Source organism: Coregonus clupeaformis, chromosome 7 (assembly GCF_020615455.1).
Source record: "Coregonus clupeaformis isolate EN_2021a chromosome 7, ASM2061545v1, whole genome shotgun sequence".
Classification (NCBI taxonomy): domain Eukaryota; kingdom Metazoa; phylum Chordata; class Actinopteri; order Salmoniformes; family Salmonidae; genus Coregonus; species Coregonus clupeaformis.
This window is the reverse complement of record NC_059198.1, coordinates 70,542,566-70,563,745: the sequence shown is the minus strand read 5'-3', so window position 1 is coordinate 70,563,745 and position 21,180 is coordinate 70,542,566. Positions and strand designations below refer to the sequence as shown.

Below are 21,180 nucleotides of genomic sequence, written 5' to 3'. Positions count from 1 at the left end.
CTCAAGCCTATCTTCCTGCTTTCTCATGTTTGCTTTTGTTTTACAGTCCAGTATAAACTCGCCACGGCCCAGATCAAGCACCAATGTGGATTGCCAGAAAAGAGAGAGAGCGGGCAAAGAAAAACACACTGTAGAAGAGCACTGTAGGTGACACACTGAAAAAGCCTTACTGTCTACAGTGTCAGAATTACAGATCAGGGGCTGTATGTATCAAGCATTACATTTACATTACAATTACGTCATTTAGCAGACGCTCTTATCCAGAGCGACTTACAGTTAGTGAGTGCATACATTTTTCATACTCTCAGAGTAGGAGTACTGATCTAGGATCTAAAAGGCAAGTTAGCAAGTCAGCACTCCAACTCTGAGACGGTTAATGCATACATCCCCAGGAATACACAGCCAGTAACTATGAGTGAGAATCAGATCTAATTGTACATGTACATTATTCCATTGTAGGACATACTGTGCTGAATGTGAATCAATGATCAATAAATGATCTATAAGGCCTGATGATACACAGTGAAGACTGAGCATAGGGTTTCTGTCAAAGACAGCAACTGGACACGTTTTGAAGATTATTTCATTACTTAATCACTCTTTTATTCTGATTGGGCCTGATGTTTTCAAGTTGATTATGTTATAATAATAATAATAATATAATATGCCATTTAGCAGACGCTTTTATCCAAAGCGACTTACAGTCATCATTTTCATCCTGCTACTTCTCATTCTGCTCACCCCTGTTCTATCACTTACACTATCACCCAATAACCAGATCATAAACTAGTTGCTATTAACCAGCCGTAGACTTGTCATTCTACACCCTAGGAGAAATGTATGCCTAATATTGCGATATTGGTACAACTGTAATCAAATCTAAGGCCTACACTGCCATCTTGTGTATAGAAAAAAGACAGCAGGGTTCACTTTCAGCAGTTCTGTTAGTTTTCACTCCCACCTGCACAGTACATTTATAAAGCATTTACATTGCCATCAGAATGACTTGAATATGTAATATGTATCTATTAACTGTTTCTAAGGTATTTATGAACACTCTATTATAGATTATGCTTTGCATAGAGTATTTTCTTTCTATCTTCCAGACAGTTATTTGCCATTTAATTTAAACAGACATAGTGTATCATAAAATACACTATGTCTCTAATGGTAGGCCAGGCTACTGTTCAATGAGCACTAACTGTAGAACACAGCTCACATGGGCCTGGCCGGACCGCTGGATAGTCTGTGTTACTGGACCAGGCGAGTTCTCGTTCCTCTGAGAATCACGTGACTATGAGTAGCGCGCCACAGCCCAAGCTCGCGCTGCGCACCCGCCCCTTGAGAGAAGGAAAACAACATGCGCTAGACTAGAGGCTGGAGGCTGGAGTCTTCCTCTTCCATGATTGATTGAGGAACAATACTCATTGATAATATAGGCTTATTATTACCCCTGTATACATGTGAATTACATTTATACATGAATTATGGAAAAATACAACAGGGTATCTTACCAATATACAGTATGTGAGAAAAGGTTGTTGGTGATGAACTAATTATGTTACTAGAGCCTTCCCAAATATCATCACCTGACCCTCATATTAAAATGCATGACATCCATATAGGAATAGGCATATGCTCTGTTTTAGTTTTATATATATATATATATATATCTTCATTATATGAACAAATAATAACCATATTAAACATCTTTATTATAACTACCTATCAACTATAACATTTTGATAAATTAGTATTATCCTCTTATTATTAGTAGCCTATAGTAGCCCAGTCGCCTATGTAATAGCAGACTAATAGTATTCTGTTAGTAGTAATAACGTTAGTAGTAGCCTTATAGTAGCCGTGTAGCCCTTGTGAGTAGAATCATTCATAAGCTACATGTGGGCTATCCAAATGTCCATATACTTTCAAGTCGCACGCTTTTTACCCCAGTCCAGCTACCAGGCACAGTGTGATCATAATAAAGACGTCACTCTCTAACTGAGCCAGTTAAGTGCGCAGCTTTTAACTGTACAACTTCAATTTCAGCATGCTTGCGGACGACATAGGAATCTTCGGATCCCATCGGCGTGTGAACACAAATACACGGACCCTATTATTTACTTCGGGTCCGTAGCGAAGAAATCCTTATTTTATGGTGGATCTCAAACGCGGAGTTCGACGCTTTAGTGGCAAGCTTGAGTCGCTACAAATAGGAGGACACGAGGATCCTTAAAGGTATTTCTAACTGCGACACTGTATCAAAACTAGACATGTGTGCGCGCATCCCAGAGAAGCACATTAGAAATATGACATTATAATGTTATTGGTTGGGCGTGAAAGCTGTCCACTGCGTAAAACTAACATAATTGAAATGGATAGGCTATGCTTCAACATATGTGACTTCTGTTATCGGCTGTTGGTGTAGGATTCTAAGGAAGGCTGACGCCTGGTACGGTTAATACGACTCCGTTAATACGACTCATTTGCCCTGAAAACGAAAAGCCTTTACGCAGCGCGACATTTGTTTTGCTTCTCACCAATTCCAGAACATTTTGTGGGATAGGGTTATAGAATTCTGCAGAAGAGGTTATGAAATCCGGGAAAAGTGTACTACGCACTTAGATGCTCTGTTTTCATATTGGCTTTCAGAAGAGGCACGCCCACTTTTACTAACATTGTATGTGCAGGGGAAAACGTGTTTTTCAGACTGCCATTTGGTCTAGGTATATGACAAGTTTGACGTGCTTGCGGTTTCACTTTATTATAGGCCCGTTATTTTATGATTCCGTTGTTTTAGTCAAACATGATAAGAGTACGAATGGCACATTGTACCACTGACCAGGCTATAATCCTTATTTATGCAGTCCTTGGTGCTTTTGCTAACAGAAGGGGGCAGTGGTTCGCTCACGTACACGCATGCAGAAGTTTGAGTCATGCGTTTCATTTGGCTGTGTGTGTGTGTGTGTGTGTGTGTGTGTGGTGGGGTGGGGGGGGGGACTGAATCACTTCTCTTACGGGAAGCTCTTGGAAAATTACTTTGCCAATTGCTATTGATGTTATCACATCCCAGATCCTAGTAAAACGTGTTTTTGGAGTCAGGCACAACCAATTCACACAATACATTTTCACACGAACAGGTGATATCCTCCTTTAATACTACTACTAACAACACAAAAATGGACTATTAAGAATTGGTGAAATAGGAAAGTGTTCTTTGGCACGATTGACCAGGACACTTCCATGTGTTTTGTCTTTGTGTCAGTGCCAGTAACTCCAGTCATTTCTATCATGGTGCAGGACCATGGAGGATGCCCCAGAAGCCCCTGTCTCAGACCCAGCCCCAGACCTGGCCCTGATCCCAACCCCAACACCTTGTCCTGCCTCCAACATACCCTCCCGTAGCCTGTTGGAGTGGAGGAAGAGGGTGAAGTCTGAGTACATGCGCCTCCGTCAGCTGAAACGCTTTAAAAATGCAGAGGAGGTCAAGGTGAGGATAATGAGAGAGAGAGTGAGAGAGAGAGAGATTGTGTGTATAGGTATTCCAAACTATTCTTACATTTCCTGTCTTTTCCAGGCCTTGTTCATGTCCAACCGGCAGAAGATAGAGGAATGTACCAACCTTCTGAACGAGGAGTGGTCCAAGCTGAGGATCCAGTCAGTTCCCCTGTCTACCCCAGGTGGAGCGCTGCCCGGCAAGAAGGTGAAAGAGAGAGAGAATGACAAAAGGATAGAGAGACATACAGTAGGGGGCGACGCGTCACATTTTCTGGTCTATCCAGACAAAGCAACGATTTCCTGTGCCAGTGAACCTCGTAGCTGCACTTAATATAATAATATAGTATATGATAATATGCCATTTAGAAGACGCTTTTATCCAAAGCAACTTACAGTCATGTGTGCATACATTTTTACGTATGGGTTTGCCCGGGGATCAAACCCACTACCCTGGCGTTACAAGCGCCATGCTCTACCAATTGAGCTACAGAGGACCACTTGTAATAGGTCTTATGAAACGGGAGAGCCTAACGGATGCAACAATAACAGTTTCATCTCGCTGTGATGTTCTCAGATGGATTTATAGCTCTCAACAGGAAAAAATACAAAATCATTTCGTAGTATTGAAACAAGACCACTTTCTCTTGGTCACAGATGGACGAAATCACTTTAAATTTGAGGTTGTAACAAGTCTGCACCGAATACTTAAATACATGTAATTTTGTCCTTGAAACATTTAATTGAAATACTTTAGAATTCCATTCATTCCTATGGAGGACTGCTCCTACTGCGGAGTGCCAATATGGCCGACCCAGTGGCTTCAAAGCCTCTCAATGGCCAATACATAGTGTCAGTAATCCAGGGTTTGTATACATTGTTAGTCTGCACACATTTGAATGGTGTCTCTGCATTGCTCAGAGAACGTTTGGCACAAAAGTCTCAGTCGTCAGTTTTATGAAATGGTGCCAATATTGTACTTTCACTAAGTTTGATCACATTTATTTTACAGTTATAAGAAAGGTGAAATCTTATAGTAAGTCGTTTATAATTTGATTGTTACTATATTTAGAAAGCATTTCAGTAATTTCAAGCCCTATTGCGCCACTTTTGTTGAATAGGGAAAAAATCATATATGATGTTTCATATTTTCATAGTATTTATACTATGTACTTGAGTTTGTGTCCTCAAAAGTGAGTACACCTCAGCAATTTATAAACATTTTTACCAGAAAGGTGAGTTCTAGACCTTTCTAAAAAATGACAGCACTACCAGTTATTGTTTATGGCCATCATGAAAAATAATAACTTTTGTGTATCTGTATTTAGGGGGAAATCTACATTTTGGCCTAACGGTCAAAATTAACTAGCCCTTTCAAGCCCATTCTGACTCCTGCCTCCTCATTAACCAGGGAGATGCTGAGCTGCCAAAAAAGGGTTCATGAGGCTGTCTTACCGAGGTCAATAACGAAACTCTCTCAGAACCTATGATGAAAACAGCCTGGAGGCAGACTGAGCAGCATCTTGTGTTCAGAAATTCTCACAATACACTTCTCTAGAGTCTTGGTATTTGTTTCTCAGTTCATTTCAGTGTAGTGTCAGTGGATGTAGCAACGTCTTTATCCAGTTAGGTAATAGTAGCCTACCTGTTGGTTATAATCCAGTACTGGTCTGTCCTCTGTCATACTCACCCCTCTGTCTCTGGTCCAATCACAGTTGTGCATGGTGGAGTTTGGCTTCCCAGCGTTTAAAGCTCAGGCGGTTGCCTTGCGGCCCCTGACGACCGTGGCAGGAATCCCCTTCATGTATTCCTGGTCCCCTCTGCAGCAGAACTTCATGGTATGGGGCTTTCCCGACAACACACACACAGACACACTCACACATGCACGTATACACACACACACCAGGAAAAACCCACGTCCTTATTCCACTTGTGTAATAACAATAAACGCTCAACTCCATCTCTATGCAATAACAAAGTAATTCTCAATTACTGTGCAACAACATGATAGGTTGCTTCTATCGTTACTACATTGTTATTACACAGGTGTAAAAACCCTAATATGAACATATGCACACAGATGTATTAATGTACCACATTAACACTCACACACACACAGCCAGATGTGAGTATGTGTGTGTTTCCTAGGTGGAGGATGAGACGTTCCTCCATAACATCCCCTACATGGGAGACGAGGTGTTGGAGCAGGACGAGGCCTTCCTGGAGGAGCTCATCGACAACTACGACGGTGTCCATGGAGACAGAGGTGACCTGCCTACCTACCTAGACTAGGGATCTCATCCTTTCTGTCCTGTTTTGATTACGCACACTGTCAGTCTGATTTATCAATTCGTTATTTTATTGGAGATGTGGGGTTAGGCGTGCTCTCTGATGTCATCGGTACAGTAAGTGCGTTGCTGTGTGCTGCTGGGGTAATCTTAATTGTTTAGGGGATATGTGCTGACGCATGTTGTATGATGTCATCACTAGGCGCTGACATGTTGACTGTGTGGTTTGTCTCCCAGAGGGAGGGTTCATCAACGATGAGATCTTTAAAGAATTAGTGGAGGCACTAAGCCAGTACTCAGACCAGGAGGAGGAAGAGGAGGAGAAAGGGGGTAAAGAGGAGGAGAAGGGGGTGAGGAAGAGCTCTGGGGAAGGGACTGAAGAGACCAAGGTGGGGCCCACAGCCTTCTTCAGGAGGAAGAGGAGGAGTGTCATAGAGGGTAAGTGTCCTCCAGAAACTTTTGACTGACACATGTAACCACAACTAACATAGTTCATGTCTCCTAGATATGATTGGATGCTTATCTAACAAAAGGCAATACATGCTGTTTTCTATATGAGAGTCACTGGTCTTACTATGCTGGATTATCGGAAGTGAAGTGTGCATGCTTATTTGTCTTTGCATAGACTTGTCCTCCTACTCTTATCAGTGGCATGAGAGAACAGCGGGTACAGGTCAGGCTGATCACTGTGACTGTGCTGTACCCCATGTTGTACAGGAGCCAGCAGGGACAGACAGGGTGGTGGGGGAACCTGTTTGGTCTGAACACCGGTACAATAAGACCAGGCTCCAGTTACAAGGCCCTGTGACCTCTGGCACATTGAGAGCGCTGGAGATTATGGGAACTGGGGGGGGAGCTACTCTACACACTGTGGCATCAGACACTGTCACTCAGTGTCAGAACACATCAGTATGACAAACACCCTGTGCCACTGGTACTCTCTTATTACACAGAGTACATGGACAAACAGTCCTTCTTAATAGGCCCAGGACTTTGCTATCGTTCCAATATGATTGCTTACATGGCAAAAAATGCAACACAATTACATCTCAACGGGAATTGGGAACTAGAAAAGGGTTGGTTGAGTTGCTAATGATCTGCTCTTTGCTTTTCTTCTCACCACCTTCCTTAGTGAGGGATTTGCCTGCCAATAAGAAGATCCCGCATGAAAAGATATTCACGGCCATCGCCTCGATGTTCCCCTACAAGGGTACGACTGAGGAGCTGAAGGAAAAGTAAGAAAAGTACCCAACAACTGTGCTGTGCTTAGCCGAGCGTTGCTTAGTGTTCACCATGGAGATGGGAGCTCTCAGGGAGATGCTAATAATGCTCTCTGCCCTCTCTTCTCACACTCAAAAGAGAAGTTGTTGCATCACCGTCTGAAAAGCCTTTTTCTTAGAAAATACCGCAAACTTAACACACATCCAAATCCACCTGCAAATGAGCATAGGCGAGGGGTCGGCAACAGGCCGCCCGCGGGCGGGTGATTTATTCTGGAGCTAAAAATTTGTTTCATTTAGGAAATCTGTTCCCAAATGTCTCAATGTAAACAAGGTATGAAATTATTGTTATTTTCAAATACAATCTGTTTTGGGGCTTAGTTGTGGTCAATTTGCAATGTACAAATTAATATAATTATGTTCTGGCCCCATAACCATCCACTCTGACAAAAATCGGCCCGCAGCTGAATCTAGTTGCCTACCCCTGGCATAGGCCTACTCGAGTCAGAATACAGCTACTTACTGTAGTTTCCCGCTTCTACTGTATATCATGCCATATACCATGCTCATACAAAATACAATCTTGATACAAAGTTATATTATACATAGAAAGGCTATGTTTTGTTTTATCCTCTTCTTCCCCAAATGACACCTCCCTAGGTACAAGGACCTCCTGGAGCCCCCCAGCCCGGTAAAGCTGCCCCCCCTGTGCACCCCTAACATAGACGGGCCGTTCGCCAAGTCTGTCCAGCGGGAGCAGTCCCTACACTCCTTCCACACGCTCTTCTGCAGGCGCTGCTTCAAATACGACTGCTTCCTCCACCGTAATGTGTCCTATGGGTTGACTATTTTCTCTCACTTTCTGTATCTCTCTCTAACTCTCTCTCTGTGTTTTTAACCTATTGACATCTGTCAACATGTGGCTTTTCCTCTAGATTTCTGTTTTTATTTTTTCTCTGTCTCACTCAGACTCTTGGAATCAACACATCTCTAGTGTTATAATAAATGCATTATTACTAACCAGGACAAACATATTTTCATGACTTCACTAATATCATCAAAATCTATAAATCATAGCACGTTTTTGGGCTCATTCAGTAGTTTTTACCTGATCAAGTAGAATTCTGTTAAAAAAATCATTTTAAAAGTACCATTTATATTCCTAAAACATACATTGAAGATGACACTGTTGCTGCTTCCTGTTGTCATGGCTTTTTGATTTATGGCCGTGTGTCAAAACACCGGTTTTAGATGTCCAAATTCATAATCAATATGCTGAAATAACTTGTGATATTTTGAAGACCAATACATAAAAGTTACACCCTACACACACGTGTCACACATGTTCAGAATACTTGTATTTTGCAAAATTAGCGCCTTACAAACTGAAGAATGGAATTGATTAGGTTGTTCACTCACATCGATATTGTATTGAAATCAATAGAACTAGGACAATAACCGTGGCGATATGTACCGTTAGCACTCTTCTAACAGACAAACCTCAATGAACTTGGGTATACTACATATATCTGTCGAAGGATGACAACCTGTCATCAATACGGAAAAGGAAACACTTTTTGGACTGGATAATTTCAATGAATCACCACTTCACCATCGGTTTCTAATAGCAACAGGGGTTGGCGTTCATTTGAATGATAGTTTAACCCTCAAATCCATTAATTCATGTAATGCCAGAGATGTTTATGGGAGGAGCGCTCATTGTTTTTCTAGCTACTGTGGTCTGAAAATGACAGCTGCGTTCTAAGTCCACACTGAGAATGTATCATCTAATGCACAATTGTGTTGATTCCCGCCATTGGTTCATTTTGGTACAGCATGTCACCATATCTGATTATCAGCTGTTTTCAAACACACGTTGGTCTCAAAATGATTATCTTCCTCAACAGTGTGCAGCGAATTCTACTAAATGAAAACCCAAAATTAGTATGACATCCTGGCATTTAAAGCATACAACATTTTCAAATACTAGAAAACGTTATATTTTCGCATATTTAGAACGCAAGTATGGGTATTCGGACACAGCCACTGGTACTAAACCAAAGATCATGATGACTATAAACTGTAATATTAACATCACCAATCTGAGGTAAAAAGGATGTGTACTTCCTGCTATTCTTGTGTGGTAAAAAACGTTAGTATGTGTAATATAGTAACACATTCTGTCCACCATAGGGACATTAAAGTAATATAACATAAATATGTCAAAGTCATTCAATATTTTAATATATGATGATAGTAAATGTAGCAGACTCACACATGTTTACAACAATGACATATATTTCTTCCTACTTTAACCATGCAGACAGTTTATATGCTCCTAAGCACAATTTAACCAGAATCTCTAGAGCATCCATAGGGTCTGTGCAGCATGCTGAATGTTTTACGTCCCTAGTATTACTGTTCTACTAACAAGTATACTGATAGTAACAATATACTGTATGTGTCTTTCCAGCTTTTCACACTACACCCAATGTTTACAAGAGGAAGAGCAAGGAGATTCGCATGGAGACAGAGCCCTGTGGTCTGGACTGCTTTTTGCTACAGGTGTGCTCAGATCCTCTACATGTCCTCTGTGTTTAACTGCCCGACAACATACATGTTCTGATCCATTCAGCCCTACTTTAACACTCGTCTATCTCTTCATTTCTGTCCCTCTCTTCCTCTCTCCCTCCTCTAAAGAAAGGGGCCAAAGAGTTTGCAGATCAGGAGATGCTGCGCTCCCAGAAGTCCCGTCGCCGGCGGCGAAAGCCACGCCCGCCGAGCTCCAGCTGCCCCGGCCCGTCAGGCACCACTGAGGAGGCCAAGGAGGGGGATAGTGAACACGAGACCACCAGCTCCTCAGGTAGCTTGGGGAAACACTAGCTTTATAAGGGACAAGACAGACCAACACGAACATCGGCCGTGCGCAGTAGATCACCTGCTGGGTGTCAACAAACGGTGGCGATTCAACATGTAGAATCATTGGGAAATTAACAGAAAATGACAGCCGATGTTCTGAGGTCAGAGGCGATAGGACGGCCACCCCCTGCGCACGGCCGATGTTCATGTTGGTCTGTCTGGTCCGTAAGTACTTTAAGAGACAGACAAACTCTTCAATTATGGGAAAGACTAGCTTCTAAGGTACTATTTATTCATAGGTTGCACCTCCGTCACTCGGTCGCGTCATGCCATTGTTATGAACCTTCTCAAGCCATAGTGGTGCCCTAAAGTCGTGATAAGCCCAGTCATTCTGGACGGAGGCTAACGACTGTTAAGTCTAAATTACACTATAGTGCCTGGAAATACGATTACATTGCTTAAGTAGTCAAATGTTTAGTAGGAAAAATCTGGTGTCCTCCCCTCAATCTTAGCTAACAATCTTAGCTAACAAGCTAACGTTATACTGCATCTAAAGTTTGAAGAATGGCGCCGAAGAAGATGGCTACCGTTTTACGGGGTCCTAACCAATTGTGCTATTGTGTGTGTTTTTTTCGCGTTATTTGTAACTTATTTTGTACATAATGTTTCTGCCACGTCTCTTATGACCGAAAACAGCTTCTGCATATCAGAACAGTGAATACTCACCTTGTACTGGACAAAGATTTGTTTCTTTAATGAGTCGGACGCAAAGGATTTTCTTCAGACACCCGACAAGGCCCAAATACCCGTCATTCGCAGGAGAAAGAGACGTAGGGACGTAGTACGGGGTGCCTTGTAAGGATCCGACGGCGAGTGGGTAATCTGCCTCTACCATCAGTCCTATTAGCCAACGTACAATCACTAGATAACAAAATAGACAAACTACGATCATGGATATCCTATCAACGGGACATTAAAAACGGTAATATCTTATGTTTCACTGAGTCGTGGCTGAACGACGACATGGATAACATACAGCTGGCGTGATATACGCTGCATCGGCAATATAGAACAGCTGCCTCCGGTAAGACAAGGGGTGGTGGTCTGTGTATATTTGTAAGCAACAGCTGGTGCACAAAATCTAATATTAAGGAAGTCTCTAGGTTTTGCTCGCCTGAGGTAGAGTATCTTATGATAAGCTGTAGACCACACTATTTACCAAGAGAGTTTTCATCTATATTTTTCGTCGCTGTCAATTTACCACCACAAACCAATGCTGGCACTAAGACCTCCCTCAATGAGCTGTATAAGGCCATAAGTGAACAGGAAAACGCTCATCCAGAGGCGGCGTTCCTAGTGGCCGGGGACTTTAATGCAGGGAAACTTAAATCCGTTTTACCTCTTTTCTACCAGCATGTTAAATGTGCAACCAGAGGAAAAAAAACTCTAGACCACCTTTACTCCACACACAGAGACGCGTACAAAGCTCTCCCTCGCCCTCCATTTGGCAAATCTGACCATAACTCTATCCTCCTGATTCCTGCTTACAAACAAAACCTAAAGCAGGAAGCACCAGTGACTTGGTCAATAAAGAAGTGGTCAGATGACTCAGATGCTAAGCTACAGGACTGTTTTTCTAGCACAGACTGGAATATGTTCTGGGATTCTTCCGATGGCATTGAGGAGTACACCACATCAGTCACTGGCTTCATCAATAAGTGCATCGATGACGTCATCCCCACAGTGACCGTACGTACATACCCCAACCAGAAGCCATGGATTACAGGCAACATCCGCACTGAGCTAAAGGGTAGAGCTGCCGCTTTCAAGGAGCGGGACTCTAACCCGGACACTTATAAGAAATCCCGCTATGCCCTCCGACGAACCATCAAACAGGCAAAGCGTCAATACAGGTGTCACGACTTCCTCCGAAGCTGCCTCCTCTTCTTGTTCGGGCAGGCTTCGGCATTCGTCGTCACCGCTCCTCATCTCATCATTCCATTTGTTTTGTCTTGTTTATTACACACACCTGGTTCATATCGCCTCATCAGTACCTGTATAAGTGTTCCCTCTGCCCCCTTGTCTTTGTGTGTGATTATTTATTGTGTAGGTTAATATAGCTAGGTGGAGCTCTTTTGTATTGTGTATCACTGGGATATTCACCCGTGTGCCTTGTTGTTTTCCAGTGCGCCGTATTTCCGCCCTGGAGTGTTTTACGCATTGTTGCGTACCGCTGTGTTACGGAATAAACCATTTATCCTGTGATTTACCCTCCTGCGCCTGACTCTTTCAAAATCACGCACCACAACAGGACTAAGATTGAATCGTAGTACACCAGCTCCGACAATCGTCGGATGTGGCAGGGCTTGCAAACTTTTACAGACTACAAAGGGAAGCACAGCCGCGAGCTGCCCAGTGACACAAGCCTACCAGACGAGCTAAATTACTTCTATGCTCGCTTTGAGGCAAGCAACACTGAAGCATGCATGAGAGCATCACCTGTTCCAGACGACTGTGTGATCACGCTCTCTGTAGCCGATGTGAGTAAGACCTTTAAACAGGTCAACATTCACAAGGCCGCAGGACCAGACAGATTACCAGGACGTGTACTCCGAGCATGCGCTGACCAACTGGCAAGTGTCTTCACTGACATTTTCAACCTATCCCTGACTGAGTCTATAATACCAACATGTTTCAAGCAGACCACCATAGTCCCTGTGCCCAAAAACACTATGGTAACCTGCCTAAATTACTACCGACACGTAGCACTCACGTCTGTAGCCATGAAGTGCTTTGAAAGGCTGGTCATGGCTAACATCAACACCATTATCCCAGAAACCCTAGACCCATTCCAATATGCATACCGCCCCAACAGATCTACAGATGATGCAATCTCTATTGCACTCCACACTGCCCTTTCCCACCTGGACAAAATAAACACCTATGTGAGAATGCTATTCATTGACTACAGCTCAGCGTTCAACACCATAGTGCCCTCAAAGCTCATCACTAAGCAAAGGACCCTGGGACTAAACACCTCCCTCTGCAACTGGATCCTGGACTTCCTGATGGGCCGCCCCCAGGTGGTAAGGGTAGGTAACAACACATCTGCCACGCTGATCCTCAACACGGGGGCCCCTCAGGGGTGCGTGCTCAGTCCCCTCCTGTACTCCCTGTTCACCCATGACTGCATGGCCAGTCACGACTCCAACACCATCATTAAGTTTGCCGACGACACAACAGTGGTAGGCCTGATCACCAACAACGATGAGACAGCCTATAGGGAGGAGATCAGAGACCTGGTCGTGTGGTGCCAGGATAACAACCTCTCCCTCAACGTGATCAAGACAAAGGAGAGGATTGTGGACTACAGCAAAAAGACGGGGCTGTAGTGGAGCAGGTTGAGAGCTTCAAGTTCCTTGGTGTCCACATCACCAACAAACTATCATGGTCCAAACACACCAAGACAGTGAACAGGGCACGACAAAGCCTATTCCCCCTCAGGAGACTGAAAAGATTTGGCATCGGTCCTCAGATCCTCAAAAGGTTCTACAGCTGCACCATCGAGAGCATCCTGACTGGTTGCATCACTGCCTGGTATAGCAACTGCTCGGCCTCCGACCGCAAGGCACTACAGAGGGTAGTGCGTACGGCCCAGTACATCACTGGGGCCAAGCTTCCTGCCATCCAGGACCAGGCGGTGTCAGAGGAAGGCCCTAAAAACTGTAAAGGACTCCAGCGACCCTAGTCATAGACTGTTCTCTCTGCTACCGCAAGGCAAGTGGTACCGGAGTGCGAAGTCTAGGTCCAAAAGGCTTCTTAACAGCTTCTACCCCCAAGCCATAAGACTCCTGAACAGCTAATCAAATGGCCACCCAGACTATTTGCATTGTTCCCCCCCACCCCCTCTTTTACGCTGCTGCTACTCTCTGTTTATTATCTATGCATAGTCACTTTAACTCTACCTACATGTACATATTACCTCAATTACCTCAACTAACCTGTGCCCCCACACATTCACTCTGTACCGGTACCCCCTGTATATAGCCTCGCTACTGTTATTTTACTGCTGCTCTTTAATTATTTGTTATTTTAATTTTTTACTTATCTATTTTTTACTTAACACTTATTTTTCTTAAAACTGCATTGTTGGTTAAGGGCTTATAAGTAAGCATTTCACTGTAATGTCTACACCTGTTGTATTCGGCGCATGTGACAAAGTCAATCTGGCGACATCAAAATGATGACAAAAGGTTTTCCTTCTAATGATTTGCCTCCTTTTGAATGGCATTGTATTTCCAAGCCACTGTAATGCACTTTTGATTAAATCTTCATCAGTGCTCATTGACGATACATTGAGTTGAATGCTCAGTTGGGCATCAGTCCAAAACGAACGTTCAAAACAATATTGTGACAAAACATGCAACTCATGAATAGGAGACTACCAGCTTCCTATCTTCTTAGGTAGGAAAACACTAATGCCTCAACTACTACAGTACTACAGTATATCTGTCATACCTAAGTGTATTACTGACAGAACGGATTGACTAATTCTCATATACTAGAATGGTTCATGTGTGCTGAATGCAGTACATCAGAAAAGAGAACCTTGGCTGAAGATGACAGTTTTGAAAAACCATTCGCTCTCTCTCACTCGCTATCCAAACACAACAATCCAACCATGGGTTTTGCATGCTTCAGCCCCAAAACAAACAGATTCTTCACTCAGCCCCTCCCCCTGGTTTCCTCTTTCTGTTGATAGACTCATGTGGAGAACAGTGAGAGGGAAAAAGAGCACTTTCCCCTCGCTCTCGTTTTCTCTGTCTTAATCACTCACTCTCTCTCTCTACTGTCTCTCTCTTGCATTCAGTTTGGAAGGAACTAATATCTGTACTGTGATGTCACTGCAGCTCTTCATTTTGAAGATAGACTACTGACTTAAGCTGGTGGCCCAGCGGCCTTCCCCACTAGCTCAAATCATGTGTAAAAACAGATTGATGAGCGGACTAATAAGCATTCCCCAGTCATAGCATGTGGTCACAGTAACACAGCCTTGAACCTGTTGCCAAGCAACATGTCGCTCTCTGCCTTTGGCAGTGGGTGTATGAGCATAAGTCTCAAATACCCTCTCTGTGTGTGTTTTTGTGTACGGTCAGAGAGCAACTCTCGCTGTCAGACTCCCACCAAGCTGCGCCCGGGGGAGGAGCACAGGGAGCAGGTGGAAACTCCTGTCCAGTGGAGTGGGGCGGAGGAGTCTCTGTTCAGAGTGCTGCACGGAACCTACTACAACAACTTCTGCTCCATCGCTCGCCTCATCAGCACCAAGACCTGCAAACAGGTGAACCACCAAGAACCTACACCCAGCAGATGCTCATATACTCTATTGATACACCAATTAAAGCAAGTCTCCTGGCCTACACACAAACGACCAAAACACAATACAGACTTGTACAGTCAGACAAGATAACAAAGTTGTGCTGTGACTTATGTAGTGTGTTGCCATTGATAGAAGTGTCGTAACACATAATACTGTGTGGAAAATTGTCATAAATTAGGACTTTTACGACATGTACATGACATCTTTGTTATTCTCAGAGACTACGGCTTATAGCAAACAGATCCCTTCCTAGCTGAGGTATTGTGGTGATGTTATGTGTCTATAATATGGGAGAATTATGGGAGTATTGTATGGGGAACATATTAGGGCCTCTGATCAGATTTACAAAGCCATTGAGAGACACGTTCCAATCCTCCAAAACAAAGACAGATAGACAAAGAGGGCGAAGCGCGATGACAGAGATCAACCACAGACATTGCAAAGTAGCTTTGCCCCCTGCAGCAGCATCCCATCCCCCAGTCTGAGGGATCCCAACACAATGCTAGTGTTACTCTATAGCATGGCCCTGTTATCCCTCAGAGAGCCTGTGGTTTGGCTAGATGGAAATGCTGCTGCTACGAGATTCCCAGTCCCTCCCTCTGCGTAATGTGTGTCTGTCTGTTTTAGGGAGGAAGCCAAATCTGTGTTTTTGGCAGGCAGAAGTGGTTTGGGGCTTTGTGGGTGTGTGTGGGGAGTGGGATGGGTGTGTGTGTGTGTGTCTGTGTGTATTACACTGAGATGGTGGTGGGTTCTGGTACGGCGGAGAGGACCGGATGTTTTATGGAGTAATCACATGCAGTGATGCGCTTCCCAGCTTAATTTGAGTGACACTCAACCACACAATGGGACCAAGTCCAGAACCACACAAGATTCTGCATAGTTGTGTATAGATGTGTCATATCTGTGTGTATGCGTGGACGAATATGCTTGCATGTGTGTGTTAATGTGTGTGTGCTCTCTCTCCTTCAGGTGTATGAGTTTGCTGTGAAAGAGGTCCTCATCCATCGCGTTCCGTTGGAGGATGGTGGCAATTCCCCTCAGAAGAAGAAGAGGAAGCACAGGCAAGATGGCCGCCGACTTTTACACTCACTCACAGTCCCTGTTGCAGAATGGACCCTGATACACATATCAGTGGGAGAAATAGATGAAACCTTGCGGAAAACTGTGATGAACTGCTATTTTTCAAATACCTTTGTACAGAAAATTACATTATTATTGAAAGTGCTTTTCGTTTTTTTTGTAGGTTATGGGCAAAGATACAGCTCAAGAAAGGTGAGTTCTTCACTTGACTGAAGTATTGAAATAGTCAACTTAACATTGTCATATGCATTTCTGTATAACTAAAGCCTTTGTCCTCTAGATAACTCGTCCAATCAGGTGTACAACTACCAGCCATGTGACCACCCGGACCACCCATGTGACAGCTCCTGTCCCTGTGTGATGACCCAGAATTTCTGTGAGAAGTTCTGCCAGTGTGAGCACGAGTGTGAGTGTCACCTTACCCAAACACACCTCTACTGCTACCGTACACCATCACACCCACCACATCCCAACACACACACACCACTTCCCAACACGTACAGACCTTTTGAAGAAGTTGAAGACTTAACAGAGCCATATTTGAACACATACTGAACACTCCTTCCACTAAACTGGCTGTGGTAAATGTGTACTACTAGTACATGTACTGACAGCGAGAGGTTTCACAGCTCTACTCTGTAATGGGAATTGTAATGTGTTCACAGGACAATTCTGCTGAAGACTAGCTCTCTTTCTCTCGGTGGATAAAAAGGCCCTTTGGACAGGCTATAATAGACAGTGGAGCAGTGTGTAAGACGATCCTCCTCCTCGCTGTGTGTTCGCGGGATAAGCTGTCCTCTGGCAGGCAGGGTTTGGTTAGCTGCATGGGCATCTGTTCAGCAGGGGGCTGTGTTCACAATGCTCTGACACATTCATCCCAGGAGAAATGAGGCAGAATGGCCGGGCCCACGCACTGAGAGAGGGAGGGAGGGAGGAGGGAGGGAGGGAGAGAGAGAGAGAGAGAGAGAGAGAGAGAGAGAGAGAGAGAGAGAGAGAGAGAGAGAGAGAGAGAGAGAGAGAGAGAGAGAGAGAGAGAGAGAGACCCTCCCCCTCCCCCTCCCTGCTTCTGACAGGAAGCAGCTCCCCCTCCCTGGTTATGACAGGAGGCAGCGTATGGAGGGTTTCATGTGTGAGCTCCACAGCCCTGGAGAGGGATCAAAGACATGTGACAGGCACAGTGCCTGAGCTACAACATCATCAATCCCTACATTTATACCAGTCAGACTGCTACGACTAAACACTGCTCGATGATGCACACACACACAGCCACACAGACTGTAGGGAAGCACACTTAGGAAGGAGGAGAGACAAGACTAATGTTACTGCTCTAGTTAGGGAGTATTGTCCTCCAGCTAAACCTGTTGGAGACGAGAGGGACATTTAAAGTTGTCTGCTGTTCATTTTCCTTCTTCCTCTGCCCAGAAGGCTTTCCATTACTCTCAGCACAGCTGTATTTCAGCATAGCTGCCAGCAGAGGTCAGTGATTGATGAGGTGCATTACAGAGCAGCAGCTTTTTTATCGTTGAGGCAGCGTTCATTAATGAAAATGTGGTTGCTGTTCGCCACGCCGCCACAGAGAATTCTGTTACAAAATAGTTTTCTAGTCCACTGAGGCATATAACTCGTATGGCCTCTCTGTTACCGCAGTATGTTTCTATGCAGTTTCTAAAAGCGACTATAAGCCTTTCCGCTGAACGTTCCCCTGTCTGACTCTGAACACTGTCCTGGGATGTTACGTTGTTCTCCAGGCCAGAACCGTTTCCCAGGCTGCCGCTGTAAGACCCAGTGCAACACCAAGCAGTGTCCCTGCTACCTGGCGGTAAGGGAGTGTGACCCAGATCTGTGTATGACCTGTGGAGCCACAGACCACTGGGACAGCAAAGTAGTCTCCTGCAAGAACTGCAGCATCCAAAGGGGGCTGAAGAAGGTAGGCCAGTGGGTCATGTTCCAGTCCAATGGAATGGAAAATAGGAGCTGGTTTTACAGGTAGCTTCTTAGCTGATGATGTGCTGTATCTTAATTCAGGTCAGTCAGAACCCATATTAACATGCTTATGACTTGCTGAGGAATAAAAGGCACAGTTGTATTATTCTAGTGTTGTCATTTTGAGTAAATGTCAGCCACCTTTAACCTCTGACCTGTAACCTCTGACCTCTCCCAGCACCTCCTGCTGGCCCCCTCAAATGTGGCAGGGTGGGGCACCTTCATCAAAGAGTCAGTTCAGAAGAATGAGTTCATCTCAGAGTACTGTGGAGAGGTGAGGCTTCATAAAACTGTTGAACGTAGCTTTCTTTATCATGGTATGGGGTATAGTTGGGTGTGGGTGTTATACAGTATCAATATGCGTTTGTATTAATGGCTTTGTATTAATGTATAAAAAGTTTTGTTTGACCAGCACACTCTGAAACTGTCTATCTGCAGATGATCTCGCAAGATGAGGCAGACCGACGGGGGAGGATCTACGACAAATACATGTCCAGCTTCCTCTTCAACCTGAACAATGGTAAAAATGATTCCTCAACACTCTGATGATGCACAGTTAACCCTTTAAAGGACATCACAGTCGCTGTGTTCAGTGATCGCTGAGCTGACACTGTTCCTGTTATGTCTCAACAGACTTTGTCGTGGACGCCACACGGAAAGGGAATAAAATCAGATTTGCAAATCACTCGGTCAACCCAAACTGCTACGCTAAGGGTAGGATCACATAGACAAATACAAAGCCTGTTTTGTGGGATGGTTTGGTGACTTGTACAAATCAGTGATGTGATGGTTGACTGTGGGGCTGTTGTTGTTGCAGTGGTCATGGTGAATGGAGACCACCGCATCGGGATCTTTGCCAAACGGGCTATCCTACAGGGGGAGGAGCTCTTCTTTGACTATAGGTAGAGCCTTGTGGCCATGGGAACACTGGAGCCTTTGATACAATACGGTATCGCAGTCCTTCCTTGGTTGTCTCTGATATTTGTGGGATGACTTGCATTTTTTACACTGATGCTTCACACTGTCCTGACTCCCTCTCTCCTGCCCCTTACAGGTATAGCCAGGATGATGCCCTGAAGTATGTGGGGATCGAGAGAGAGATCGACATGGCCTAGCATTAAAGTGCTGCATTTCAACCACCCGCACTGACCCCTTGCTGACTGACCCCCTCTCCTCCTCAGCCACCTGGTAACGCTTCTGCTCCTCCCCACAATTCCACAACAAACACAGAAGCTCTATTGGAATCTGAAACATTCACTGTGATGGAGGAGAATTCAAATGGCCGATCCATGTTACTGACTAGTCCCCATTGACAACAGTGCTGTGACTAAGTGGTCTTCTTCTCCCTTGGTGACATCATTTCCTCCTGCTACCACATCAGTGACATCACTTCCTCTCTCTGTATGATGCACTTCCCCACTGCTTTATCACTCACCTAGCGAAAGTGTGTACGTGAAGCTTCTGGAAAGAAACAAAGCAATTAGAATGGCAACAAAACCTACTATCTACAGTATATATTCAATGTATCGCTTATGCTGTACCATCAGCCTCATGGCATTGTTGTTATTTTTAACATGAAAACATGCTGTGTGTTATTCTCTGTATTTTTGTTACTGTACTCACATCTAATAACAATTGCTTGTTCTCTCAATGAGCAACGCTAGCTTTTAGCCTACAGTGTATCTATTAACAGTGCAAGACAGCGCATGTGTTGTCTTTTGGTTTAAAATTAACTGTAAGCACAATAGCAAGATAATTAGCTTTTATTGTCAAATGCAGCTCTATGGAGGAACTCAGTATCCTGTCATGTTACCTTTCCTGTTACTCAGAAAAAGCCTCTTCCTGGTAGCTGTTGGAGGCAATGCTAAACTCATGATAATGCTAAAGCTCTGTATCTGACCTGTCTCTGTGGCTATAGCATCAACAACACCCCCTTCATACATAGTGAAATAACTTACTGTGCATTTATATCAATGTTCTTCAAAAAGTACGAGAAACCGACTAACTGAATGTGAACTCTGAAGTGGTGGTTGGTGGGAGATCTCATTCCTCCTTTAGTTTGACAACTCTAGTCACCTGTGCCATTGGTACTCAGTGATATGTATACTTTATGAAGTATTTGCCATTCAGTTTACATGAGTGTCAGCTCCTCTAAATCCGAAAAGACTATATTCATATATAAGAACCATGAACACACTATAGTCTTCCCTGAAAAAGCTGTAAGTGCCAAATGAATCTAAACAGAAAGAGAAGGGAAGTCATTATGTTTGTATTGTATATAATGGACAGGATTGTGTTACAGGTAACCATTTTACGGTTATACTCGTCACGGAAAAGCAAATAGGAAAAATATATTTTTTTGAACAAAATTTCAATTTTCAAGTGCCCCACCTGGATGTTGTGTACATACAACCATCCATCCGATCATGTTGTCACGCTATATAAAAGTGAATTGTGGAACTGACATCCAGGTCTGATATTCACCCAGGTTTTTATCCTTAAGTCCAAGACATTTACACCCATGACAAGATGAGATCTTTCTGCAAGGAGATGACTGAAACAATATGGAATTTATCGTTATGTACAATATATTGCCTATGAAAATAAAACTTTATACATTATTACAATATGCATCTTGTCGTTGAACACCATTGTCAGTCAGAGATAATTCTGGAATATGGAAGTGGGGGAGTGCTATTTGGGGGATGGTGGGTTAGGATGAGTCAGGGTTGAACATACCCTAGCCTCAACCACAACCCTTTTTCTTGGGGGGGGGGTTGTTTTTTTTACCCCCTTTTTCAATCTTGTCTCATCACTGCAGATTCCCAACAGGCTTGGGAGGCGAAGGTCGAGTCATGCGTCCGCCAAACCGCGCTTC

At 44.0% G+C, this 21,180-nt stretch overlaps 1 protein-coding gene across 2 annotated transcripts; it reads left to right on the top strand.

Annotated features, from left to right (window-relative positions):
* Positions 1-1,977: 1,977 nt before the first annotated feature.
* LOC121569566 (histone-lysine N-methyltransferase EZH1) lies at positions 1,978-20,923 on the top strand. Of its 2 annotated transcripts, none has more exons than XM_041880643.2 (20): positions 1,978-2,238; positions 3,301-3,490; positions 3,578-3,703; positions 5,211-5,333; positions 5,644-5,761; positions 6,021-6,221; positions 6,916-7,018; positions 7,664-7,827; positions 9,477-9,568; positions 9,704-9,866; positions 15,019-15,200; positions 16,209-16,300; positions 16,483-16,511; positions 16,600-16,725; positions 18,068-18,246; positions 18,481-18,576; positions 18,741-18,822; positions 18,936-19,016; positions 19,120-19,251; positions 19,357-20,923. In XM_041880643.2, exons 2-19 carry the CDS (start codon positions 3,305-3,307, stop codon positions 19,206-19,208), a joined length of 2,232 nt encoding a protein of 743 aa, XP_041736577.1. In that variant the 5' UTR covers positions 1,978-2,238; positions 3,301-3,304; the 3' UTR covers positions 19,209-19,251; positions 19,357-20,923. The 2 variants fall into 2 exon arrangements, with proteins under 2 accessions (XP_041736577.1, XP_041736576.1); XM_041880642.2 differs by having other exon boundaries at positions 1,979-2,238; positions 19,120-19,204.
* Positions 20,924-21,180: the final 257 nt, after the last annotated feature.

Bases quoted from the DNA above. Each gene is read 5' to 3' on its own strand.
- LOC121569566 (XM_041880642.2), top strand. From the start codon at position 3,305: ATGGAGGATGCCCCAGAAGCCCCTGTCTCAGACCCAGCCCCAGACCTG. The intron at 3,491-3,577 runs GTGAGGATAATG...TGTCTTTTCCAG, and splicing joins AAAATGCAGAGGAGGTCAAG to GCCTTGTTCATGTCCAACCG. The intron at 16,301-16,482 runs GCAAGATGGCCG...TTTTTTTTGTAG, and splicing joins AAGAAGAAGAGGAAGCACAG to GTTATGGGCAAAGATACAGC.